This window comes from Chiloscyllium plagiosum, unplaced genomic scaffold (assembly GCF_037043375.1).
Source record: "Chiloscyllium plagiosum isolate Xiang-an unplaced genomic scaffold, Cpla_swu_hap1 HiC_scaffold_16, whole genome shotgun sequence".
NCBI lineage: Eukaryota > Metazoa > Chordata > Chondrichthyes > Orectolobiformes > Hemiscylliidae > Chiloscyllium > Chiloscyllium plagiosum.
Genome location: NW_028270154.1, coordinates 88,811,522 through 88,839,333, shown reverse-complemented (window position 1 = coordinate 88,839,333; position 27,812 = coordinate 88,811,522). Strand labels below are relative to the sequence as shown.

Genomic DNA, 27,812 nt, shown 5'->3' with positions numbered 1-27,812 from the left:
TCCTTGATATGTATGTACCTGTCAGGCAGGAAAGAAATGGTCGTGTGAGGGAACCTTGGTTGACGAGGGAGGTTGAATGTCTTGTAAAGAGGAAGAAGGAGGCTTACATCAGGTTGAGGAAACAGGGTTCAGACAGAGCAGTGGAGGGATACAGGATAGCCAGAAGGGACCTGAAGGAAGAGATTAGGAGAGCTAAGAGAGGGCATGAAAAATCTTTGGCGGATAGGATCAAGGATAACCCAAAGGCATTTTATGCGTATGTGAGAAACATGAGAATGATTAGAACGAGGGTAGGTCCGATCAAGGACAGTAGTGGGAGACTGTGTATTGAGTCGGAAGAGATAGGAGAGGTCTTGAATGAGTATTTTTCTTCAGTATTTACGAACAAGAGGGACCGTATTGTTGAAGAGGAGAGTGTGAAACGGACTGGTAAGCTAGAGGAGATACTTGTTAGGAAGGAAGATGCGTTGGACATTTTGAACAACTTGAGGATAGACAAGTCCCCCGGGCCTGATGGGATATATCCGAGGATTATTTGGGAAGCAAGAGAGGAAATTGCAGTACCGTTGGCAATGATCTTTTCGTCTTCACTGTCAACGGGGGTGGTACCAGAGGACTGGAGAGTGGCGAATGTTGTGCCCCTGTTCAAAAAAGGGAATAGGGATAACCCCGGGAATTACAGGCCAGTTGTCTTACTTTGGTGGTAGGCAAAGTAATGGAAAGGGTACTGAGGGATAGGATTTATGAGTATCTGGAAAGACACTGCTTGATTAGGGACAGCCAGCACGGATTTGTGAAGGGTAGGTCTTGCCTTACAAGTCTTATTGAATTCTTTGAGGAGGTGACCAAGCATGTGGATGAGGGTAGAGCAGTGGATGTCGTATACATGGATTTTAGTAAGGCATTTGATAAGGTTCCCCATGGTAGGCTTATGCGGAAAATCAGGAGGCATGGGATAGAGGGAAATTTGGCCAATTGGATAGAAAACTGGCTAACCGGTCGAAGTCAGAGAGTGGTGGTAGATGGTAAATATTCAGCCTAGAGCCCAGTTACAAGTGGAGTTCCGCAGGGATCAGTTCTGAGTCCTCTGCTGTTTGTAATTTTTATTAATGACTTGGAAGAGGGAGTCGAAGGGTGGGTCAGTAAATTTGCAGATGATACGAAGATTGGTGGAGTTGTGGATAGTGAGGAGGGCTGTTGTCGGCTGCAAAGAGACTTAGATATGATGCAGAGCTGGGCTGAGGAGTGGCAGATGGAGTTCAACCCTGCCAAGTGTGAGGTTGTCCATTTTGGAAAGACAAATAAGAATGTGGAATACAGGGTTAACGGTAGGGTTCTTAGTGAGGTGGAGGAACAGAGGGATCTTGGGGTCTATGTTCATAGATCTTTGAAAGTTGCCACTCAGGTGGATAGAGCTTGTAAGAAGGCCTATGGTGTATTAGCGTTCATTAGCAGAGGGATTGAATTCAAGAGTCGTGAAGTGATGTTGCAGCTGTACAGGACTTTGGTTAGGCCACATTTGGAGTACTGTGTGCAGTTCTGGTCGCCTCACTTTAGGAAAGATGTGGAAGCTTTGGAGAGGGTTCAGAGAAGATTTACCAGGATGTTGCCTGGAATGGAGAATAGGTCGTACGAGGATAGGTTGAGAGTGCTAGGCCTTTTCTCGTTGGAACGGCGAAGGATGAGGGGTGACTTGATAGAGGTTTATAAGATGATCAGAGGAATAGATAGAGTAGACAGTCAGAGACTTTTTCCCCGGGTGCAACAGAGTGTTACAAGGGGACATAAATTTAAGGTGAAGGGTGGAAGGTATAGGGGAGATGTCAGGGGTGGGTTCTTTACCCAGAGAGTGGTGGGGGCATGGAATGCGCTGCCTGTGGGAGTGGTAGACTCAGAATCTTTGGTGACCTTTAAGCGGCAATTGGATAGGTACATAGATGGGTGCTTAAGCTAGGACAAATGTTCGGCACAACATCGTGGGCCGAAGGGCCTGTTCTGTGCTGTATTGTTCTATGTTCTATGTTCTATGTTCTATGTGCAGGTTCGGGGTGGATTGGCCATGCTAAATTGCCCCCATAGTGTTCAGAGATGTGTAAATTAGGTTGGTTAGCCATAGAAAACGCAGAGTTACGTGGACAGGGTTGGGGTGGGGGGTTCTTTAGAGGGTTGGTATTGAGTTGAATGGCCTGCCTACACACTGTCGGGATTCTATAGTGAATTGAAGGTGGCAATCTATAAATTGTGCACGTGTTGATGAACTGCCAATTAGCCTCTGAGCTGTCGCTGATCTGATGAGGCCTACTCCATGCTTTATATTTTTATGGTCCTGATTATCTATCTTGTAAGGCTGCTGTGAACAGTGATCATTGTAAGGACCATCAATCAGGTAGATCCTTTACTGTAATTCATTATCAAACAACTGCATGGAGACTGGTTATCCATATTTGATATTTACTTGATTCCTTAAATCTAGCTTGCTTGGACAGTCTTACTTTAGCTAATCTACCAAAAGCTCGCAATTACACAAACAAAACATCTGTTAAGGTGCTGCGCATGGTGAGTGAATGAGTTAACTTCTTCCAGTTAAAGTTATCAAAACTGTCAGGACAACAAACTGGTGAACTTTCATAGCGCAGTTATGATAAGGCGATCAGCAACATCTAAAAACTTCTTTTAAAACCTCTGAGATTCTAGGAGAGATGTTATTAACTGGCAGAATTAAAGGCTCGTTGATGCTTAGACTGCACAACGCTGACTTGCAACTTCAATGGGGCAGGAAACATGGGGTAGCCACTGGCTACTTGTATTCATGGAAAGGTAAGTCAGGCTATGTATCTAATGGTGAATGAAGACTCTTGTGGAGCATTGGTTATGCCACTACCTCAGAACTACAAAGCCAAATTCATTACCACATGAAACTGTTGAAGCCAAAACATTGAAGACTTTCAAGACGTAGATATTGTTCTTAGGATTAAAGGAATCAATGGACGTGGGGAGAAAGCGGGGACAGAGTATTGGGTTGGGTGATCAGCTATAGGAGTTGGGCTGTCATGTTGAAGTTTTACAGGACATTGGTGAGGCATCTTCTGATGTACAGTGTCCAGTTCTGGTCGCCCTGTTATAGGAAGGATATGATTAAGCTGGAGAGGGTTCAGAAGAGATTTACCAGGATGTTGCCGGGTATGGAAGGTTTGAGTTATAAGGAGAGGCTGGATAGGCTGGGACTTTTTACACTGATGTGCAGGAGGTTAAGGGGTGACCTTATAGTGGTTTATAAAATCATGAGGGTATAGAAAAGATGATAGCAAAGGTTTTTTCCCTAGGGTGGGGATTCAAAACTAGGGGGCATAATTTTTAAGGTGAGAAGAGAAAGATTTAAGAGGGGCAACTTTTTTACACAGGGAGTGGTTCACGTGTGGACTGAACTGCCAGAGGAAGTGATGGATACAGGTCCAGTTACAATATTTAAAAGACATTTGGATAAATTCATGAGTAGGGAAGATTTGGAAGGATAGTGGCACTAGTTTAGTTTGGGAACATGGTCAGCATGAACTGGTTGGACCGAAGGGTCTGTTTCCATGCTGTATGACTCTATGAGTTCCAGAGGCATGTCAGAACATGTCTGAATAGGGTGGGTCAAAATATTTATAATGGGATGACCTATTATTTTACACCTCCATCACTGGGAATACTGAGCACTCACGTGTAGTTAATAAATTAGCATATCCAAATCCCAATGTTCCCTCTTTGTCTCTCCATTCACAACAACATTTCTGCAGCTACTGATTTGCTCAGCAATCTCTACACGTCTAGCTTTGCTGAAAATCCTTTAGCCTGGCCATTCCCTCTGGAATATCTTTCAGCTCTGCACCTTAAGACCAATAGATATCAAGGTTACAGACCTGGTTTAATTGTTCATTGCCAGATCTAGCTGGACAGCAGAAACTGTTATTGGATGTTGCTATCATTTGCCAGAGCTGCTCACTATCCAAAGATCACCCAGGAATGTAAATGTAGACCCCCGTCTCTTTCGTGTACACACACCATGTTCTTAAACCCTGTTATGTCTAGTCCCCATCTGAGTTAAGACCTAGTACACATAATGGTGTAAATTCCCTTGAGATGGGTTGACTCAAAACTAATGTTGTTATGTTGAAGAGTGTGGCGCTGGAAAAGCACAGCAGTCAGGCAGCATCCAAGGAGCAGCAGAGTTGGCATTTCGAGCATACGCCATTCCTGATGAAGGGCTTATGCCTGAAACATCGATTCTCCTGCTCCTCGGGCGCTGCCTGACCTGCTGTGCTTTACCAGCATCACGCTCTTTGACTCTGATCTCCAGCATTTGCAGTCCTCACTTCCTCCTAATGTTTCTTTGTCTTTGGTTTGTGCTTTTAGTTGGAGAAGGAACAAGTTGAGATGACAGAACTTCAAAACTTGCTGGAGAAACAAACAAAAACAATCAAAAGTTTCAACAGGGGTGAGTTCAAACATACCTGTTACTATTCTGTAGAATTTTCACAGGAACTTGTTTAAACACCAATGTGTAACTCACAATTGTTTTGCCTGATGTAAATGATCTGGTTCACTTGATTAGCTTGTAATCTGGGCCTCCTGGGAATGATAATTTAATTTGCAGACAACAGGTGGTTACTTTAATAATGACTTGCTTCAGGATATGAAAAGAAACACATTTCACAAACATAACTGGGATGATCCTGTCAGAAGCAATGGAAATCAGCTTTTAATGGGTTGATGTAAAGTCGTTTTACTGAGAGAGGAATTTAGTGATTTCTTGAGAATCTCATAGTTGATGAGCTTCAAGGGTTTGTGTAGGAATCAACGCTGTATGCAAAATGATAAGATCTCTGTCTCACAGAGTCCTTTCTGGCAGAAGAAGGCCATTTGACCCATTGAATGTATGCCACCCCCTCAGAGAACACTCCAGTCAGTTTCACTCCATTGAGTTTATTTCCTTCAAGCTTCTATCAGAGTCCCTTTGGTAATCATTGATTGTGCCACCCTCATAGGCAGGGAGCTTCATTAACGCTCGCTGCATAAAAAAACCTTTTCTCATATTTCCTCTGAATCTCTTGCCCAAATTCTCAAACTTGTGCTCATAGTCACTGTATCAACAGCTAATCATAGAATCCCTACAGTATGGAAGCAGGCCATTCAGCCCATCAGTCCCTACCAATTCTCCAAACAGCATCCCACCCAAATCTGCCCCTACCATATCCCTATAACCCTGTGTTTCCAATGGCCAATCCACCTAGCCTCCACATCCCTGGACACAAGGGGCAATTTAGCATGGCCAATGTGAAGTGTTTTCTTTCTGTCTACTTTGTCAAACTCTTATACATTTCCATCAAACCTTCCCTCATTCTCCTTCTCCTTCAAGCTAAGGAGAAAAAAACCCAGCTCTTTGCAAGCTAAACATTTTGCTAAAGTTCCCTATTCCTGGACCCTTTCTGGTAAATCCCTTCTGAACTGAAGTCTTAAAGTCTGACGAGTAGAATTGGATGCAATACTGTAGTTGGCACCAATATTGTTTTATGAAGGTTAAATCTAATTCCTCCACTTTTGTACTCAATACCTTTATTTATGAATCCTTTCTCAGCAGCTCACTAAAGAATGGGAGCCAGGGAATGATTGGCTGAGCATATCTCCCACCTGACTTCAAAAGTGTAGTTTACTTCACATTTGAACAGATTCCTATTCAGTGCCTGACCCACAGGAGGTGGAACAGAAACAATATTGAAGGGAAAGTAAAAAGTGCTATTAGATAAGTGTAACAGAAAAATGGCACAGAATGCCACAAGCAAGCCAATAAAATCCATAATTATAAACCACATCATGTGGTTAACTATCACAGTACAGTTGATATGCCACATGTCCCTGAACAATCATTGTCTTGTAAGGTTGGGCAGAGATTTTGATATTTAATGGCCAGGGTGGCACGGTGGCTCCACAGTTAGCATCACTGCCTCACAGTGCCAGGGTCCCAGGTTCGATTCCAGCCTTGGGCGACTGTCTGTCTCGAGTTTGCATGCGCTCTGGTTTCCTCCCATATTCCAAAAATGTGCAGGCCAGGTCAATTGGCCATGCTAAATTGTCCATAGTGTTAGGTGCATTAGTCAGAGGGGGGTGGGATACTCTTCGGAAGTTCGGCATGGACTTGTTGGGCCGAAGGGCCTGTCACTACACACTGTAGGGAATCTAATCTAATCATGTGGGAAACCCCTGGAATTGAGTGCCATTATCCGGAAAGATCCATTAGTTCTCCCACCTGGATCTTTTCTGGGAAGGCCTTCATGATAAATGTGGATTTGAGATTTTTATTTTTCCCTCGTATTCTGCATTCTTTTAAGATGATTGAAAATAAATTGAGGTAAGCTTAGTTTCCTGGACACAGGGAAGGAGAGATTTGATTGGTTGGAGGCTGTCTGAGGTGCACTGTCCTCCTTAAATGGGGACAGAGCTAATTAACGAGGTAGTGAATGTTAAATGACTGCGGAATGAGCTGGCCTGGTGCACAAGAGGTTGTTCTCACCTTCCAACCGAGTGCCAAGGTCGCAACCTTCACGTCAAATCCCGGTATCCATGTCAATGTGAACAGGTGTGCTTTGCAGAGAGGGGGATTGGAAGTTGCTTTAGTTTAAAAATGAACATGAATATTTGTAAACACTCATTACTAAACTGCATCCTGTATTCTTTACTTCAAGTACCTAGAGCAATATTCTCCTCCGAATAGGCCTTGGTGGTTAAATGTGGAATGGTAATTAATTTATTTATTAGCCAGCAATAAAGAAAGTTATAAATTGTAGTCATAAAGTTGCCCTAGTAAATGCAAGCTCAGATTTTATCATTATTGTACTAATTAATTGCCCAAGCAAAACACTTCCTTGTGATATAACAGCGACTATATTTCAGAAGTACTTCTTTGTGCTGAGAGATGTCCTGAGGTTATGAGGCTTTATAAATACAAGAGTTTGTTTGTTTCTTTAATTGCTTCTACTGGTGCAGTTATAATGCTGCTGTGATAACCCTGAACACTTTATTTAAGACAGTGGAAAATGACACGCTAATTGCAACAAAATAGATTGAAAACTAGTTACAATTATTTTAGATTCAATCAGAATTCTCAATGATGCACAGCGCAGAAGCTTTCAATCAGGAGAAGAATTTTCACATATCATTCTTGCAGGACACATGGCACAGAGTGGAAAAGCATTTTACAATGCTACAAGGTTAACACCTCTGTTGGCAATTGGCCCTTTCCTCACCATTCCTCCACCACCACTCTTTCCCATTCCCCGTCTTACATTTTGATTTCTGTTATAAATCTACAACCAGAAGGATAAGCAGACAGTAACCTTTCTGTGCAATGTTTTCTGGCTCAGTTTCCGTGATGGCAACCCAGGAGTACGAGGATCTCAGACAACAGCTGGAGCTGGAGCAGAGCCTAAGGCAGAAGGCTGAATCGTTTGCTCACGAGGTATGTGTAAAAGGGCAGGCAGTGAAAGGTCTGCATCTAGCGAGGGCTAAGTGACTTTATTTAAACATTGCCTGTGTTATTCTTCTATTAAATATGCTCGCATGAACCCATTTAAACATGAAATATTTATCATGGATAGAATGTTGGTGCTGCTTATTCTCCAACTGAAATTACCAATACTGCGCTGAATTAATGTGAGATCACTGACCCTGTCAGGCTGGTAATGGAGAGTGTAGTCAATTTCACTTTAACACATAATTATAATATGATTACAACATGTACTTGAAAGGTTATTGCAATATAATTTTTGCATATAGTGTCTGTAACTATCTGAGAGCGTAAGAGAACATTGATGTACACACACACACACACGTATATACACACACACACATCTTACATCCAGACAGGAAAGAGATGTGTGACTTTTTTGAACACATTGTCTTGTACAGACGTATTAATTGTGAGATGGTGAGATAACAGTACCTTCATTCACAGTAAATTCTTCCCTCTGCGCAGACTTACATGATAACAGAAGCTGGAAGGAGATGAGCGATATAGTTATGACAATGCTGTCACTTTAATAGGTTATTTTGTACAGGTTTTGTTTTGAAGAGAAGTTGTAAGGCAGAGGTGCCAAACGATGACTGAATGTGACTTAAGGAAACAACTTAGAGTCGTTGAGTCATAGAGATGTACAGCATGGAAACAGACCCTTCAGTCCAACCCGTCCATGCCGACCAGATATCCAAACCCAATCTAGTCCCACCTGCCAGCACCCAGCCCATATCCCTCCAAACTATTCCTATTCATATACCCATTCAAATGTTGCAATTGTACCAGCCTCCACCACTTCCTCTGGCAGCTCATTCCATACACGTACCACCCTCTGTGTGTAAAAGTTGCCCCTTAGGTCTCTTTTATATCTTTCCCCTCTCACCATAAACCTGTGCCCTCTAGTTCTGGACTCCCCGACACCAGGGAAAAGAATTTGCCTATTTATCCTATTCATGTCCCTCATAATTTTGTAAACCTCTATAAGGTCACCCCTCAGCTTCCGACGCTTAAAATATTTTGAGGGTGTCTGGTCTGGTCCATAACACAGTTCATAACTGTTGGATATTCTCTTTTTCGTCTTAGAATGACCAGTTGTCAATAGGTAAAAATCCAAGAATTGTTATTAAGCAACAGTGACTGTTACACTCCAATTGCTGGGAATAAGTGTCTAACTGCGTCGATTCTAAGTTCGGCTTACATTTTTATACATTAAGGCGCTGATAGCTTTATCTTAATTATAGTTCGTTTTCAAGTCCTCGCAACACAATAAGCCAATTACAACATGACATTGCACCAGTAAGTCACTTGACTTGAACTGTTATATTGGTCAGATTTGTCTAGTGGTAGTTTGTGTATGTATTTAGATAAACTGGTCAACACTCTGCTTGTCATGTAACCCTATTAGCAGCAGAAACAAATATAACTGTTATACAATATTAAAACAATCAGATAAGCCATTTTCTGTTATTTTTAGCTGTTACAGTATATGCCATTGGCTCAATCACACTGTTTCATATATCCCCACAATAACAAATCCTCTCCCAGTACTAACAAGATGAGAGTGTATTGGTTTGCTGTGTGTGAATTAGCTGTGTTACAGTGATGAGACAATTGGTTGTAAAGCACTCTGGAGTATCCTGACATCATGGTTAGGTGCTTATAAATGGAAGATCTACCATCATGGATTTAGGGAGCTCCCTTTCACTTGCAGAGAGGTCTGTAACACAGCGATGCAAACCACACTGTCTGCACAGCTTACCTCATTGGCATGTTGTGAGCATCATTACAGCAATGGCACTCACTGTTTCTGACTCTTCTGACACTTGCCAAACACCATTACATGGTGGCAGTGCCCTTTCTCCAAGGAAACCACACAACAGGAATTACACGGTGCCAGCCTATACCATAGCAGGCTCAGCCGGGAGTTAGAACATAGAACATAGAACATAGAAGAATACAGCGCAGTACAGGCCCTTCGGCCCTCGATGTTGCGCCGATCCAAGCCCACCTAACCTACACTAGCCTACTATCCTCCATATGCCTATCCAATGCCCGCTTAAATGCCCATAATGAGGGAGAGTCCACCACTGCTACTGGCAGGGCATTCCATGAACTCACGACTCGCTGAGTAAAGAACCTACCCCTAACATCTGTCCTATACCTACCCCCCTTAATTTAAAGCTATGCCCCCTTGTAATAGCTGACTCCATACGTGGAAAAAGATTCTCACTGTCGACCCTATCTAAACCCCTAATCATCTTATACACCTCTATCAAGTCACCCCTAAACCTTCTTTTCTCCAATGAAAACAACCCCAAGTGCCTCAGCCTTTCCTCATACGATCTTTCTACCATACCAGGCAACATCCTGGTAAACCTCCTCTGCACCCGTTCCAGTGCCTCCACATCCTTCCTATAGTATGGCGACCAAAACTGCACACAATACTCCAGATGTGGCCGCACCAGAGTCTTATACAACTGCAACATGACCTCAGTACTCCGGAACTCAATTCCTCTACCAATAAAAGCCAGTACGCCATATGCCTTCTTCACCGCACTATTTACCTGGGTGGCAACTTTCAAAGATTTGTGTACATGGACACCAAGATCCCTCTGCTCATCCACACTACCAAGTATCCGACCGTTAGCCCAGTACCCCATCTTTTTATTACTCTTACCAAAGTGAATCACCTCACACTTAGCTACATTGAACTCCATTTGCCACCTTTCTGCCCAGTTCTGCAGCTTATCTATATCCCGCTGTAACCTGCCACATCCTTCCTCACTGTCTACAACTCCTCCGACTTTCGTATCATCCGCAAACTTACTCACCCAACCTTCTAACCCCTCCTCCAGGTCATTTATAAAAATGACAAACTGCAATGGTCCCAAAACAGATCCTTGCGGAACACCACTAGTGACGGCACTCCAAGATGAACCTTTGCCATCAACTACTACCCTCTGTCTTCTTCCAGCCAGCCAACTCCTAATCCCAACTCACCCTCAATGCCATACCTCCGTATTTTTTGCAGTAGTCTACCATGGGGAACCTTATCAAACGCCTTACTAAAATCCATATACACCACATCTACCGCTTTTCCCTCGTCCACCTCCTTAGTCACCTTCTCAAAGAATTCAATAAGGTTTGTGAGGCACGACCTGCCCTTCACAAAACCATGCTGACTATCCTTGATCACATTATTCCTATCCAGATGTTCATAAATCCTATCCCTTACAATTCTCTCTAAGATTTTGCCCACAACAGAAGTGAGACTCACCGGCCTATAGTTACTAGGGTTATCCCTACTCCCCTTCTTGAACAAGGGAACCACATTTGCTAGCCTCCAATCTTCTGGCACTACTCCTGTAGACAACGAGGACATAAAAATCAAGGCCAATGGCTCTGCAATCTCTTCCCTTCCTTCCCAGAGAATCCTAGGATAAATGCCATCAGGCCCAGGGGACGTATCTATTTTCACCCTTTCCAGAATTTCCAACACCTCTTCTCTACATACCTCAAAGCCATCCATTCTACTTAATTGTGACTCAGTACTCACATTGACAACAATGTCCTGTTCCTGATTGAATACTGACGAAAAGTATTCATTCAGTGTCTCCCCAATCTCTTCAGCCTCCACACGCAACTTCCCACTACTATCCTTGACTGGACCTATTCCTACCCTAGTCATTCTTTTATTCCTGACATACCTATAGAAAGCCTTAGGGTTTTCCCTAATCCAACCAACTAAGGACCTTTCATGTCCCCTCCTTGCTGCTCTTAGCTCTCTCTTCAGGTCCTTCCTGGCTACCTTATAACTCTCAATCGCCCCAATTGAACCTTCACGCCTCATCTTTACATAAGCCGCCCTCTTCCATTTAACAAGGGATTCCAATTCCTTATTAAACCACGGCTCCCTCACACGACCCTTTCCTCCCTGCCTGACGGGCACATACTTATCAAGGACACTCAATAGTTGCTCCTTGAACAAGCTCCACATATCAATTACACCCTTGCCTTGAAGCTTACTTTTCCAGGCTACACATCCTAAGTCATGCCTCACAGCATCATAATTTCCCTGCCCCCATCTATAACTCTTGCCCTGTAGTGCACACTTATCCCTCTCCATCACTAGAGTAAAGGTCACCGAATTGTGGTCACTGTCCCCAAAGTGCTCACCTACCTCTAATTCTAACACCTGGCCTGGTTCATTACCCAGAACCAAATCCAGTATGGCCTCACCTCTTGTTGGCCTATCTACATATTGTGTCAGGAAACCCTCCTGCACACATTGGACAAACACTGATCTATCTAATGAACTTGAGCTATAGCTTTCCCAATTAATATCAGGAAAGTTAAAGTCCCCCATAACAACCACCCTATTATTTTCACTCTTCTCTTGAATCATCCTCGCAATCCTTTCTTCTACGTTTCTAGGACTATTAGGAGGCCTGTAAAAAACTCCTAACAGGGTGAGCTCACCTTTCCTGTTCCTAACCTCAGCCCAAACTACCTCAGATGGCGAGTCTTCATCCATCGTCCTTTCCACAGCTGTAATACTATCTTTGACAAGCAATGCCACACCTCCCCCTCTTTTACCCCCACCTCTGACCCTACTAAAACATTTAAACCCTGGAACCTGCAACAGCCAATCCTGTCCCTGTTCTACCCATGTCTCCGTAATAGCCACAACATCAAAGTCCCAGGTACCAACCCACGCTGCAAGTCCACCTACCTTATTTCGTATACTTCTTGCATTGAAGTATACACACTTCAAACCACTTTCCTGTTTACAGGCACCCTCCTTTGAAATTGATGCCATGTTCCTAACCTCCCTACATTCCAGGTCCTGCACCCTAAAGCTACAGTCTGGGTTCCCATGCCCCTGCAGAGTTAGTTTAAACCCCCCCCAAGAGCACTAGCAAACCTCCCACCAAGGATACTGGTGCCCCTCAGGTTCAGGTGTAGACCATCCTGTTTATAGAGGTCCCACCTTCCCCAGAAAGAACCCCAGTTATCCAAATACCGGAATCCCTCCCTCCTGCACCATCCCTGTAGCCACGCATTTAACTGTTCTCTCTCCCTATTCCTCGACTCTCTATCACGTGGCACGGGTAACAAACCAGAGACAACAACTCTGTTCGTTCTAACTCTGAGCTTCCAACCTAGCTCCCTGAAAGCCTGCCTAACATCCTCAGCGCTCCTCCTACCTATGTCGTTGGTGCCAATGTGGACCCCGACTTCGGGCTGCTCCCCCTCCCCCTTAAGGACCCGGAAAACACGATCAGAGACATCACGTACCCTTGCACCTGGGAGGCAACATACCAAACGTGAGTCTCTCTCGTTCCCACAAAACCTCCTATCTGTGCCCCGAACTATCGAGTCCCCAATTACTATTGCTCTGCTCTTCTCCACCCTTCCCTTCTGAGTAACGGGGACAGGCTCCGTGCCAGAGGCCTGAGCCCCGTTACTTGCCCCTGGTAAGTCGTCCCCCCCACAAGTATCCAAAACGGTATACTTGTTCTTGAGGGGAACGGCCGCAGGGGGTCCCTGCACTGGCTGCTTCCTCCCAGTCCCCCTCACTGTCACCCATCTATCTGCCATCTTTGGAGTTACTACTTCCCTAAAGCTCCGATCTATGACCCCCTCTGCCTCCCGAATGATCCTAAGTTCATCCAAACTCCAGCTCCAGTTCCCTAACACGGTCTTGGAGGAGCTGGAGATGGGTGCACTTCCTGCAAGTGTAATCAGCAGGGACGTCCATGGCATCCCTCACCTCAAACATGTTGCAAGAGGGACATTGCACTGCCTTCACTGCCATCCCTCTGAAAGTAACCTTTTATATAAAAAAAAACTGGGTCTAAAGAATACAACAAGCAAAATGCAGCACTTACCTACTTACCACAACGGGTCTTATTATTTAGGTTAGAGGAGGAGGGCGGGTGGGAGACACTACCTCTGTAGTGCCTCGGGTTCTTCGAGTTGCTGTGTTCCCCTTAGCTGCACACTCTAGTAGAATCGCTGTGTCATTTTGTACATTCTTAATGCAATGTCGGTTGGATCTCAAAGTTTTGGTGTCATTTTGCAGGTTCAGAAGCCAGATGCTTGTGGGGTTAAATAGAACTAAGTCCCCATTGTGCCTTTAATTTTTAATTTATTCATTCATGGGATGAGGGCATCACTGGCCAGGCCAGCATTTATTGCCCATCCCTAATTGCCCAGAGGGCAGTTAAGAGCCAACCGCATTGCTGTAGGTCTGGGGTCACATATAGACCAGACCAGGTAAGGATGGCAGTTTGCTTCCCTAAAGGATATCAGTGAGCCAGAAGGGTTTTATTCCGACAATAGATTGATGCTCATCATTAGAGTCTTGATGTTTAATGTTAGAGATGTGGACTGAAAGCAACTACAGTTAATAAACCCCGTCCTCTGTATTAATGGGAATGAGACTGGATATTGATGCCAATCAGTAAAAGGAGATTCGAAGAGTGTGGTGCTGGAAAAGCACAGCAGGTCAGGCAGCATCCGAGGAGCAGGGAAATCGACGTTTCAGACATAAGCCCTTCATCAGGAATGAGGCTTTTGCAGACATGCTTTATTCCTGATGAAGAGCTCATGCCCAAAACGTCGATTTTCCTGCACCTCAGATGCTGCCTGACCTGCTGTGCTTTTCCAGCACTACACTCTCTTTGACTCTGATCTCCAGCATCTGCAACCCTACTTTCTCCTAGTAAAAGATTACCTTAACCAAAAATTGGTTCGCAAACTTTTGTATGTTTTGGTTTGGATAAATGCCGAGCATTGTTTTCATCACCAGGTCAGGACATGTGCGAAGTGGTGCCATGTGGAGTTGGGTGTGAGAGTAGTTGGGTAAGTGTGGGAGCTGGTGAATATGTGATGGATGTTTCACTGTTGTTCTGCTCCCACCCTGTTACAGATGTTAATTAAGCAGAAGGAAGCAAACCGGCAGAGTGCGATTCTCCTGCAGCAGGTCGATCCCAGCATACAGCTGTTCAAAGCATTGGAGGAGGTCGCAGCCATCACCAAGACCCTGGAAGAGGAAAGGCTGCAGCATCACAAAGAGGTCAGGGTTTGTGTTGCCATGGAAATTCGCTGCGTCCTTCGGTGGAGTTGGCATCCGGGAGGAATGTAGGGGAGGGGGTCCACTGTGATAGAGTCATTGTGTCATAGAGATGTACAGCATGGAAAGAGACCCTTCAGTCCAACTCATCCATGCTGACTAAATTAACCGAGTCCCATTTGCCAGCACTTGGCCAATAACCCTCCAAACCCTTCCTATTCGTATACCCATCCAGATACCTTTTAAATGTTGTAATTGTACCAGCCTCGACCACTTCCTCTGGCAGCTCATTCCATACACTCTCCACCCTCTGCGTGAAAAGATTGCCACTAAGGTCCCTTTTAAATTTTTCCCCTCACCCTAAATCTATGCTTCTCTTGTTCTGGACTCCCCCACCCCAGGGAAAAGACCCTTGTCTATTTACACTATCCATACCCCTCATGATTTTATAAAACGCTATAAGGTCACCCCTCAGCCTCTGATGCTCCAGGGAAATCGGCGCTAAGGCAACTCACTCATCCCAGTTGACAGATCTTTTATTTGAAACCAAATAAAAATAAGCTATTTAACTGAACATCTCAGAAACTGGAAATATATCTTTCTTTTATGATGTGATGCATGTTATAATGGCACTAAAGCAACAGAGCACTCCTCCAGCCTTGGTCACAAGAAGATCATTCATAAATGTGAGTCGATAAAGTGTGGAGCTGGAAAAAAAGCACAGCAGATCCAGCAGCATCAGAAGAGCAGGGGAGGTGCTATTTCAGGTAGGGATCCTTCATGCTGCCTGACCTGCTGTGCTTTTTCCAGCTCTACACTTTATCCACTTTCCAGCATCTGCAGTCCTCACTATCTCCGTTCGGAAATGTCCTGTACCAATTTATTTCAAATGACATACTTTAAAATATGGTATAATAAGGGGTCTCCCATGCGTGAGACGAGGAGAAGTGTTTTTAATTTCAGAGAATCATACAGCATGGAAACAGACCCTTCGGTCCATGCCAACCATAATCCCAAACTAATCTAGTCCCATCTGCCTGCTCCTGGCCCATATCCCTCCAAACCTTTCCGATTCATGTCCTTATTCATGTCTTTTTAATTGAATCCATATCCACCACTTCCTCAGGAAGTTTGTCATCTTCTTTGGAATTCTCCCCCACAGAGAGCAGTGGAGGCAGGTCACTGAATATATTCAAGCTTCGAGATTTTTGATCGTGAAGGGTCAAGGGTTATGACAGGGCAGATGGGAAAATGGAATTGAAGGTGCAACACATTCAGCCACATTCTTACCAAAATGGAACAGGTTCGAGAGGGTAACATGCTCCTGGTTTTTATATTCCCTGTGTTTACTCATGAGTGTAATTGTTTAAACAAAATGCAAGTCAACTTTTGAAATTTTAAACATTGCTTCAGCATATTTTTACATGGAATACTGGAGGGAAGGGTTATTCCAAGTAAAACTAGATTCCCTACAGTGTAGAAACAGGCCCTTTGGCCCAACCGCCACGCCGACCTTATGAAGAGTAACCTACCCAGACCCATTTCCCTTTGACTAATGCACCTCACACTATGGGCAATTTAGCATGGCCAATTCACCTGACCTGCACGTCTTTGGACTGTGGGAGGGAACCAGAGAGGACCCACACAGACACAGGGAGAATGTGCAAACTCCACACAGACAGTCACCCAAAGCTGGAATTGAACCTGGGATCCTGGTGCTGTGAGGCAACAGTGCTAACCACTGAGCCACTGTGCCACCCCAAGTCACAACACGGGCAATAAAAGATACAGACACTCATCATACAATTCTGAGGTGCAGTGTACACTGCTTTATTTTGAGTTTTGAATAGCAGCATTGTTTGTGATGGATTTAATTTAAACAGACATGGTTAGAGTACTTTAATCCAGCGATACACCATTGTCTACCATCTGGCTCTGAGCTCGGCGTTTGTGCAGCACTGACTGACCGCACTCTGAACAAACTGAGAATAATTCCTTCCTCTACAGATTCAAAAGCTAGAGTCTCACCTCGATGAGTCAGCACTGCAGAAGGAACTGGGTACTCTACAGAGGCAACTGGAGATGGTTGAGGAGGAGAGACGGGAGTCAGAGCAGCGAGTACAAGAGATGGAGCAGAGGAACAGCGAGCTGGAGGATCAAGGTGTGCACTGGATGGAAAAGATGTATGAGCTTGTAGTCATAGTCCCCATTGCAATATCTCAGGCAGTCCAGGAGCACCCTGCAGATGAAGCAGCGCTTTTCATTTAGAACATAGACAACACAGGAACAGGCCCTTCAGTCCACCATGTTGTGCTGAGCATAACACCAAATTAAACTGATCCCTTCTGCCTGCCCTTGATCCTTATCCCTCTATTCCTTGCATGTTCATGTGTTTATCTAAAAGCTCCTTAAATGCCCCTATCGTATCTGCCTCCACTACCATCCCTGGCAGCACGGTCCACACTGCTACCACTCTCCGTGTAAAAAACTTACCCCTCAGATCTCCTTTGAACTTTCCTCTCTCCCTTTAATGTATGCCTGCAAGCATTAGATATTTCACCTCGGGGAAAAGATCCTGACCAGCAACCCTATTACTTGTACTCAGTGTAGGAAATGGGACAGACATATTGCTTGTGCTGCAACTCCCTGATTAAAGAAATGCAAGTAACAGAGTCATCTTCCTGTTTGCAGATGATTAGTGCATTGTGCACACAATTACATAAAAGTGATACACACTTTCTGCTTGTGATATTAACAGGGGATTCCAATGCTCTCTTGGACTGGCGTCCTATCTTTCACCCCCTGTATAATGTGAGCTCATCCAAACCTCTATTGTCCATCTGTCAAATCCCATTACTCCTCTGTCCACAGACAGCCAATTGCTCCCAGTCCTGCAGTGCTTCGATTTAAAAGTCTCTTCCTGATATTCAAATTGCTAATGGTCTCCCTGCGCCCCATCATCTTCCTGCCCTCGGACTTCAACAGCACTGCAGGTTCTGACCTGTTGAGGATCTTTGATGTGAATCGCTCCACCATTGGTGACTGTGCCCTTGGTATCCTCGGACCCAGTATCTGAAATTCCTTGTTCAAATCTCTCTGCTTCCCCAGTTCCTATTCCTCTTTCACTTACCTTCAGCAATACGTTTTTGGTCACTATCTTAATATTTTGCTGATGTGATTTGGTATCAAATTTTATTCGATATTACTCCTAAGGAGGACTTGGGAACATTTAACTAGGCCAAAGGTGAATTTTTTATTTTGAAATATACGTTACTCATAAAAAATATTGTTGCGTATACATATATATAAGTCACTTAAGCAGTTTTATTCTGTACAGTAGCATATCAAGGAAACTAACAAACACTGGATTTTGACTCTATCCAAACAAACCAAAGGCATCTCTTATTTGAACCAGACTATATTTTACCTACATTTGAGCCTCAGGGAAAGTCCGATACCTTAACGGACTCCTACTTAACCTTGGCAGGTGGTGGTCTTTCCCCATAGCACCTTGGCAGCAGGAGATGATATGTAAATGCATGATGTTGTTCGTGCAGCGCAGTCACCCCTTCTGGCTCCAGATGGAAAGTCTGTATCTAGCCTGAGAGAACACCTTCAGTTTGATGGTAACTGTGTTTCAGAAATAAACTAGCCATCACCACGCACTGGTAGTGGCAAAAAACAAAATTTACCTGAGAATTAAAGTGCGTGTCAATGTCATTTTGCAGTGAAAGAACTAAAGAAGATCAAGTTTCAAGAGATTGACCCAGCTCTGGCTGCAGCTCCACCCCCACCCCCTCCACCCACTCCGACCCCTCCTCCCCCTCCTCCTCCACCCCCTCCTCCCCCACCACCTCCCCCTCCTCTTCCATCCACACGCTGCAACCCAATAAGGTATGGCCCTGGCGTCTTCAGTGCATTAGAAGGAAGTGAAACAGGGAGGAGGGTGCATTAATGGATGTGGGAATTGGAGAGAGAGATTGGGATTTGGGGTTGAGAATAATAGTGGGGGAAGGATTCATTTGGAGGGCAGGAGTAGTGTGGGGAAACAGTAAAGGCAGATGACTAAGTGCCCTCTATCTCCATGACAAGTAACTTCATCAACAGTTCCCACTTATTGTTAGAGACGAGGGTAAAGGGAGAGGGGACAGAGGTATGAAGTATTGGTGGAGACAGGAATCATAGTTGATCTTTGCTGTTGAGGAGCTTAAACGATTGGGAGAAAAAGGCCAATTGAGCTCATTGCGATCCAATCAGACATGATGGAGAGGTGAACATGTGAGTTGAAGAGTGTGGTGCTGGAAAAGCACAGCAGGTCAGGCAGCATCCGAGGAGCAGGAGAGTCAATGTTTTGGGCATAAGCTCTTTATCAGGAATGTGGGGTGGCCCAAGAGGGCTGAGAGATAAATGGGACAGGGGTGGGGCTGGGGGGAAGGTAGCTGGGAATCCGATAGATGAAGGTGGGGGTGAAGGTGATAGGTCAGAGACTAGATTAGAGTGGTGCTGGAAAAGCACAGCAGTTCAGGCAGCATCCGAGGAGCAGTAAAATCGATGTTTCGGGCAAAAGCCCTTCATCAGGAATACAGGCAGAGAACCTGAAGGGTGGAGAGATAAAATGATAGGTCAGAGAGAAGAGTGGAGTGGATAGATGGGAAGGAAGATGGACAGGTAGGACAGTTCAAGAGGGCAATGCTGAGTTGGAGGGTTGGATCTGGGATAAGGTAGGGGAATTGGAAAAAATGAGGAAAATGGTGAAATCCACACTGATCCTGTGTGATTGGAGGGTCCCATGGTGGAAGATGAGGCGCTCTTCCTCCAGGCATTGGCTGGTTAGGATTTGGTGATGGAGGAGGCCCAGGATGTCCTTGGTGGAGTGGGATGGGGAGTTGAAGTGTTTGGCCACAGGGCGGGGTGGGGTTGTTTACTGCATGTGTCCCAGAGATGTTCGCTGAAACATTCTGGAAGTTGATGTCCTGTCTCCCTAGCGTAGAGGAGACCACAAGGAGAGCAATGGACACAGTACATGACAAGATGAACATGTGAATCAGATAAATAGTTTGATTTGATTTATCATTGTCACATGTATCTAGGTACAGTGAAAAGTTTTGTTTTGTGTGCAGTACAGGCAGAGCATACCATACAAAGATCATAGGGTAATAAAACAGACCAAGGAATACAAGGTTACGGTTGGAGAGAAGGTGCACAAAAAGCAAGATTAACATCAGATTTGAAATTTGAGAGCTCCATTCAGAAGCCTAATGACAGTGTGGTAGAAGCTATTCCTCAACCTGTCGGTGTATGTGTTTAAGCCTTAGGTTTTTCTACCTGATGAAAAAGGGTGGGAGAGATTATAACTGAGGTGGGAGGGCTCTTTGATGATGTCGCTGTCTTTCCAAAGCAGCAGGAAGTGTAGATGGAGTCACTGGATGGAAGGTTGGTTTGGGTGATGGTCTGGGCTGTGAGACATCAAAAATGTGCACAGAGCAGGGGAACCACAGAGATGGAGGTTTGTGATGGTTTAATTGGGGGTGAGACCATCAAATCAGATGGGGGAGTAGCGGAACAAATCAGGAGGAGCACAGATACTGTGGAAGGTAGAAAATTACTGGCTAGGCTGTTGGTGACTGGTAGGTTTTGCCTGTGAAGAACTGATTTATTTTCTGCTGGGACTCACGTTATGCCTCTTACAGTTCCCTCATTGCTATCGTGCGAAGATCATCCAAGAACTCCAAGGCACAACCAAAGCCGGAACCTAGCAACAGTAAGCAACCAGCCTCACCTTATCGCCAGAAGTAAATCTCAATGCTCATGAACATGACTGACACAGTCTGTTGGGAACTCTGTTCCCTGCATCTATCCAAAACAGAACGATTAATGTCAATATAACCTGTTCTGTGCTAACCGACAGGATTAGATCAGCTGTGTGTTTCATACCTTTTACTTTCTGTTGACTTTTGGGTGGATTCATTTGACATTAACCCCAGGAATGTGAAATAAACTTGCTATGGTTTGACTCACAGCTGTTCTGCTTTATGGAGTTTTACCCATTGCAAAGACAGCAGAACCCTCTACAGGTGAATATGAGCTGCCCTTCCCCTTTCCAAATGTATTACTCACTGAATGAGCTCAGATCTCCTCCGTTGCAGATATTTCCTTATCAATCTGCTCACAGATGTTGTTACACATCTCTGGAGCATGTGGGCTTCGAATCCAAGCTTCATTAGTGCAGAGGTAGAGACATTACTCCTGCATCACAAGAGCCCTCCTTGTTTCAACAGATCTGAAATGGAAGGAAAAGTCCTGGGGTCTTGAGATTAAAACCCAATGATACTTCCTCACATATTTAGATAATGGAGGAGACAGGATCAGTATATCTGTTGGTGAATCCAGCCTTGGCTCAGTGTGGCTTGGAGTAAGATTGATACTTTCACTTTATTTTCTCTGTCTGTCTTTTTTTCTGTAGACCAGACTGGGATCGATGACGTGAAAGTAAAAGCTGTGAATGAAATGATGGAACGGATAAAACACGGTGTCATGTTACGGCCTGTGGCCCAGGTCTCGAAGGTAAAATCCCTTTAGAGTTTGGTTCATATCATTCCCAAACCAGTTTGATGGTCCCATTGTTCAACAGTGAAGGTAGTATATTTCCCCATAGTTTTTGTTCCCATTAAGACTGGCTGAACATGTTTCAATCCAGGACTAAAATAATGGATACATCCATATCCTCTGCCTTGACTGGTATCCACTCCAATTCACTGCTATTCTAGAAATGACAACAATATTCTAATGTTCTATCAAGATCATATCTACCAACATGGTAAAGAAACTACAGAAAATTAAAACCTCTCTAAACAAACCATAAATCTAAATAATATCTTTGTAAGAAACATAAATACAATAAAGGACCTGTTGTGTTTTGATTAACAATTGGATTTAAAATTCTATTTATTTAATCCTGGAGACAGAGAAATGCAAAAGTAGGAAGCATTGACAGTTCAGAGGAAATCAAACTATTCTATAAGTCAGTTTTCAAAAGCAGCTGGGTGCATTTTTGAAAGTAATTTGGAGGCTAGTCTGGAGGTTAGAATAGGTTGGAAATTTAGTTAATGGTGTGTGCCATGTTTTGAAATAATGGAGAGCCAGAAAAAAAAAGAGATGCAAAACTAAACAATAACTAAATGTGAACTAAACAATGCTGTGCATATTTGATTTCTTTTTTACACTTTTCTTTTTGAATGCCGTAGAATTAAGGCGAAAGTGAATACTGCAGATGCTGGAGATTAGTGTGGTGTTAAGAGTGTGGTGCTGGCAAAGCACAGCAGGTCAGACAGCATCTGAGGAGCAGGAAAATTGACGTTTCAGGCAAAAGTCTGACTTATCCACATGCTATCTGTCATCCTCTGGAGCAATGGGATCTTTGAGAACAATCCATTCTCCAGCTTGGTCTACCAGATCAGAAATGGCAATCACCCTAACATTCAAATAGAGGAACAACTCCTTGCAGAATTTTAAAATCGTCACTCATTCCTGTCTGTCAGTAGGTGCTCAACATGTAATTATGTTTGCATGAGGTGTGAGACAATAAAAACACCCCTTACATTTTACTGAGCAATAATGTGCTCCCCTTTCGGTAATCTCATCAACAACACATGGAATGCTTCAGTTTGATTGGGTTGGGATGTTACAATGCATCTTACTCTATTGATGAGGACCCGGGTTCAATTCTCCACCTCGGATGACTCTCTATGTTGAGTTTGCACATTCTCCCCATGTCTGCACAAGTTTCCTCTGGGTGCTCCAGTTTCCTCCCACAATCCAAAGATGTGCAGGTCAGGTGTATTGACCGTGCTAAATTGCCCATAATGTTAGATGCATTAGTCAGGGGTAAATATAGGGTAGGGGAATGGGTTACTCTTTGGAGGGTCGGTGTGGACTTGTTGGGCTGAAGGGCCTGTTTCCACACTGTAGGGATTCTAATTCCAATCAATAGGTAACTAGAGTTCACATGGAAAGAATATAATTTAAGTTGACAATTTTGAAATCTTTGCTCTTTTGTTTTATTTCAGGTAAAGTCAGAAGTCATATGACACCAGGTTATAGTCCAACAGGTTTATTTGAAATCGCAGGCTTTCAGAGCGCTGTCCCTTCATCAGGTGAAGTGAGGGCCAGCGCTCCGAAAGCTTGTGATTTCAAATAAACCTGTTGGACTATAACCTGGTGTCATGTGACTTCTGACTTTGTCCAGCCCAGTCCAACATTGGCACCTCCGCATCATTATTTCAGATAACCAGAATTTGCAAATTTTGAAATGAAAGTCTACGTATAAAAATTGTCTAACGTTCTATTGAAAGGAAAACACATCATAGAATGTAGAATTTCTGGATGCTACATAACAGTATTCAATTCTAGTCTCCCTACTGTAGAAAGGATTTTGTGAAACTTGAAATGTTTCAGAAAAGACTTACAAGGAAATTGCTGGGTTTGGATGGTTTGAGCTACAGGGAGAGGCTGAATAGGCTGGGGCTGTTTTCCCTGGAGCGTCAGAGGCTGAGGGGTGACCTTATAGAGGTTTATAAAATCATGAGGGGCATGGATAGGATAAACAGACAAGGTATTTTCCCTGGGATGTGAGAGTCTGGAACTAGAGAGCATAGGTTTAAAGGGGAAAGCTATAAAAGGGACCCAAGGCGATAACTTTTTCACACAGAGGGTAGTGCGTGTATGGCATGAGCTGCCAGAGGAAGTGGTGGAGGCTGTTACAATTGCAACATTTAATAGGCATCTGGATGGATATATGAATAGGAAGGGTTTCAGAGGGATATGGGCCAAATGCTGGCAAATGGGACTGGATCAGTTTAGGGTATCTGGTTGGCATGGACGTGTTGGACCGAAGGGTTTGTTTCTGTGTTACACAGCTCTATGACTCTATATCCTCCTGCAGTAGTGGGCATACAAGTGCCAGGTATAAAAGGCTATCAGACTACTTTCTAGCAGAGTTGATGGCTACTGCTTTGTGACAAGGATACACCTCCTCATTCAGTACCTTTCAGATTTCCCATGTCGATAAAAAGACAGATTTAATTCAATGTCAAGACTTGAAATATTGCAAGGAATCTCCCAAGAATTTCAAATGGCAAGTTAAAGGAAACGGTGTCTCATAACATAATCATTCTTCTCTTGCTAAAGTATGCCTATTATCAACGTTTCTGTTACTGTCGTTCCTGATGAAGGGCTTTGCCCAAAGTGTCGATTTTCCTGCTCCTTGGGTGCTTTTCCAGCACTACTCTAATCTTCAGCACCCACTTTGTCTAATCTTTACTCTGTTATCGACATGCCTACTCTCTTTAGTTAACGAATTGCTCAATGTTAATGCACACCTCTGGAGCAGGTGGGAATTGAACCTGGACCTCCAACACCAGTGGTGGGGACACTACCATTGCACCACCAGACAGCTCTCCTGGTCCCTATAAAACTCCAAGTTCCAATAGGTATAAATAGACACATTCTGAGCTCAATTAAAAGCTAATTGTTACTGGTGTGAGAAATATGTGTAAATGATCAGCTACTTGTAAGTCTTTGCCACCTTCAGTTGATGAGAGGTTAATTATATAAATAGAGAATGGGATCAACAAGGATTATTATCTGCTTCTTTCAGTTTTGCTTTGTTTCATCATTAAAAACGGTGCTCTGACAGAAGGTAGGAACAGAAAATGTGGCATTTCATGAGCTGCTGAGCTTCTCCAGCACTTTCAGTTTTTTTCATTTCAGACACCCAGCACCTACAGCATTTCACTTTTATTTGGCATTTCTTTTGATGAGTGTAACTGTCCCCATTTAGAACACTGTCACTGTTGGTGGGTCCAATGGGCCACAATACTGGACAGGAAACATCTTGAATTAAAATGCTTGTGTTGATGGCGTTGCTCAAACTATGCCTGGCCAAACAAATATGAGATTTGCCACCAAGTAAACAGCATTGGAAAAGCAGTCAGAACTTGCATATATAATACAGTAAACTTTCTATTATCAGGCACATATTGAACTAGGACTGAGCTGGTTTGTTAAATATTCTGGATAATCAATGTAAAACCATACACTAACTAGTAGAAACGTAATACAGGGGGGTATACACATCATTGTTATACTTTATTTACATAAATCACTTAAATAATAATATAACCTTACCAGCAGAGACTGTTCTCACTCTCACCCTCAGCTGTGGTTGTGGGACCTCAGACCTTGTGGGAGATCATAGCATTTGAGGATAAATTGACTTGAGATTGAATCAACTACTGATATTTTGTGTGGCCATTTGTGTTGGAATGTTATGATGAGGTTATACAGGATGTTGGAGAGACCTTTTCTGGAATACTGCGCCCAGTTCTGGTTGCCCTGTTATAGGAAGAATATTATTAAACTGGAGAGGGTTCAGAAATGATTTACCAGGATGTTGCCAGGAGTGGGGGGGGGGGGGGCAGGGTTGAGATATAAAGTTAGACTGGAAAGGCTGGGATTTCTTTCATTGGAGCAAAGGTTGAGGGGTGACCTTATTGAGGTTTATAAAATCATGAGGGGCATAGATAAGGTGAATGGCGAGGGTCTTTTCCCTAGGGTGGGGGAGTTCAAAACTGGGAGGCACATTTTTAAGGTGAGAGGAGAAAGATTTTAACAAGGACATGAGGGGCAAAATTTTTATACAGAGAGCGGGTCGTGTGTGGATTGAACTGCCAGAGGAAGTGGTGGATGCAGGTACAACATTTAAAAGACATTTGGATAAGTCCATGAGTAGGAAAGATTTGGAGGAATATGGGCCAGGAGCAGGCAGACTAGTTTAGCTTGGGATTACGGTCGGCATGGACTGGTTGGACCAGAGGGTCTGTTTCCATGCTGTATGTCTCTATGATTCGAAGTACGTTTACACTGAGGTAAATAAATTTTAAAAAACTATAATTGGACAGAATAATACCGTAAACTTCACAGAGTTTTTTTTGAGGTGTATAATTTTTGCCGGTTTATTGAGAGTGTCAGTTCATAAGGTTAAAACAAAATTTTGCTGTATTTGCAATGAAGATGTTAACTTGCTCAGTAGTTTGTTGACTTCTTGTGGTACAAATGAGAAATCTACTGCGTAACCATATTACACTCATCTCAGTCTTTCCATATACTATGGCACCTGGTTGCTGGCCAACAGAAGAAATACATTGTGTAACAATACTTTTTTTGCATCTTCATAACTTAACACCTTCCATATGAAAGGCGTGCATTACTCTATCACAACAGTCAGAAAATCTAGAGGGTATCAGGAACCAGTGATATAGCTTGGGGTCCAATTTTTTGACTATGCCAGCCATAAGGAGAAAGTGAGGACTGCAGATGCTGGAGATCAGAGTCGAGAGTGTGGTGCTGGAAAAGCACAGCTGGTCAGGCAGCATCCGAGAAGCAGGGCAGTCAATGTTTCGGGCATAAGCCCTTCATCAGGATTCGTCTCCTGATGAAGTGCTTATGCCTGATACGTGGACTCTCCTGCTCCTCAAATGCTGCCTGGCCTGCTGTGCTTTTCCAGCACCACACTCTCGACTATGTCAGCCATAACTGACGTAACTTTAGCAAAGAAGGAACAGCTAGAAAACTTCAGTCTCTCTGAGAGACAGTGACTGATAGAAGAGCTCTGAGATGAGAATGAGTTGGGGTTTTACAGGTTACCAAGTCAAACCATGGCTATGGTCCAAGTGTAAACAGGTACATGCTAGTTTTAAAAAAAGGCAAGAATAATATCAGAAATCACAATCCCGATATGTTATTGGAGATAAAGACTCAAATCATACAAAAAGTGAGCCACATACCTTGATAGATTATGTCTGGTAGAATGACTTAGATGGGCTCAATGGCCGTGTACATCTGTACTTATTTCTCTCAGTTATATTTCTTTGGATCTTTTCCTTAACCTTTACCGAGTTGGATATTAATGAGAAATGTGTTTGGTTCCTGGACACTGTGGGTTACATTATATGAGATCTTACACTGATACTTCCTCTCTTATTCTTTCTCACTGACTGCTTGGCGGATCTCTTTCTGAAGAGGAAAGTTAGCAACAAGGTAGGACTCCTACTCCTTTTCTTTGCACGTCCCTTGCACTTGCCTTGCCAAACCTCACCCCGTTAGCATCCCCCCCCTTGCAGATTTTGAAGCCCCTCCTGAAATGATGGTCTGTGAAATGAGGGTGAAATTGAGGCCACAAACGAATAGATTGACAATATTCTTTCCCCAAGCATGCTGTCTCAAGCTTGAATAAATCTAATGGAATGATTTTTCCTCTATCACATTTATTTTAGATAAGGGGTTAAAATTGGCCTCTGATTTCTGTGAATCAATTGTTGTAGATTTGAGTTATTTGAAAATCCAGAGTAAAGATGGAAACTGACCAGCAATGGGGCTGGGGAAAGTTGGGATTTTGATTTTTCTTTAGCACGTTTGAGGGAAAGTTTTCAGTCTGCCAGGCAGCTAGGCTGCTCTGTGGATTGGAAATGAGCAGAAAGGCTTGATCAGTCAAAGTTGTCTTCCTTGGTTGTGATTGATCCCCACTGGAAGGCTGGGCTACCCGATGATGGAGCAGCGCTCCGAAAGCTATTGCTTCCCAATAAACATGTCAGACCATAACCTGGTGTTGTGTGATTTTTAACTCTGTCCACCCCAGTTCAACACCGGCATCTCCACCCTTTTCCCCAGGCTGTTTTCATGGTTGACTCTCATGACCCTGAGCAGGCAGAAATCCTTGTTACCACTCTCCTCTGCAGTAACTGGACAGCAGGGGAAGCTTCAGAGTTATTTTCAAAATAAAATTAAAACCATAAGCAACATATTGAGGCCTGCTCAAGATTTGTTTCGTAGCAATAACTCTGTAATTATTCAACAGCTTTGAGCTTTGCTTGTTGTCATTAGCGGTTTTCCACTGATAATATCTGGGATATTAGAAGACAATTTGTGATCCAGCAGAAACGTTCTGGGACTTTTTCACCGGAGCGTAGGAGGTTGAGGGTGACTTTATAGAGGTTTATAAAATCTTGAGTCTAGATAGGATCAATGGTAGCTGTCTTTTCCCCAGGATGAGGGCTTTAAAGACTAGGGGGCATATTCTTAAGGTGAGAGGAGAGAGATTTACAGAAGACGTGAAGGGCAAATATTTTA

The 27,812-nt window shown here is 43.7% G+C and overlaps 1 protein-coding gene across 4 annotated transcripts in view; it reads left to right on the top strand.

Moving 5' to 3' along the window:
• Window positions 1-27,812, top strand: part of shtn3 (shootin 3) — a 127,304-nt gene that overhangs the window by 82,267 nt on the left and 17,225 nt on the right. For 3 of the 4 annotated variants that reach the window (XM_043704073.2, XM_087995507.1, XM_087995508.1), the window contains 8 exons: window positions 4,396-4,477; window positions 7,401-7,495; window positions 14,484-14,630; window positions 16,635-16,788; window positions 18,356-18,521; window positions 20,318-20,388; window positions 21,091-21,191; window positions 26,706-26,723. In XM_043704073.2, coding sequence (XP_043560008.2) covers window positions 4,396-4,477; window positions 7,401-7,495; window positions 14,484-14,630; window positions 16,635-16,788; window positions 18,356-18,521; window positions 20,318-20,388; window positions 21,091-21,191; window positions 26,706-26,723 — 834 coding nt within the window. The remainder of the gene's footprint in view (window positions 1-4,395; window positions 4,478-7,400; window positions 7,496-14,483; window positions 14,631-16,634; window positions 16,789-18,355; window positions 18,522-20,317; window positions 20,389-21,090; window positions 21,192-26,705; window positions 26,724-27,812) is intronic. The other variant, XM_087995505.1, reaches the window with a different exon arrangement.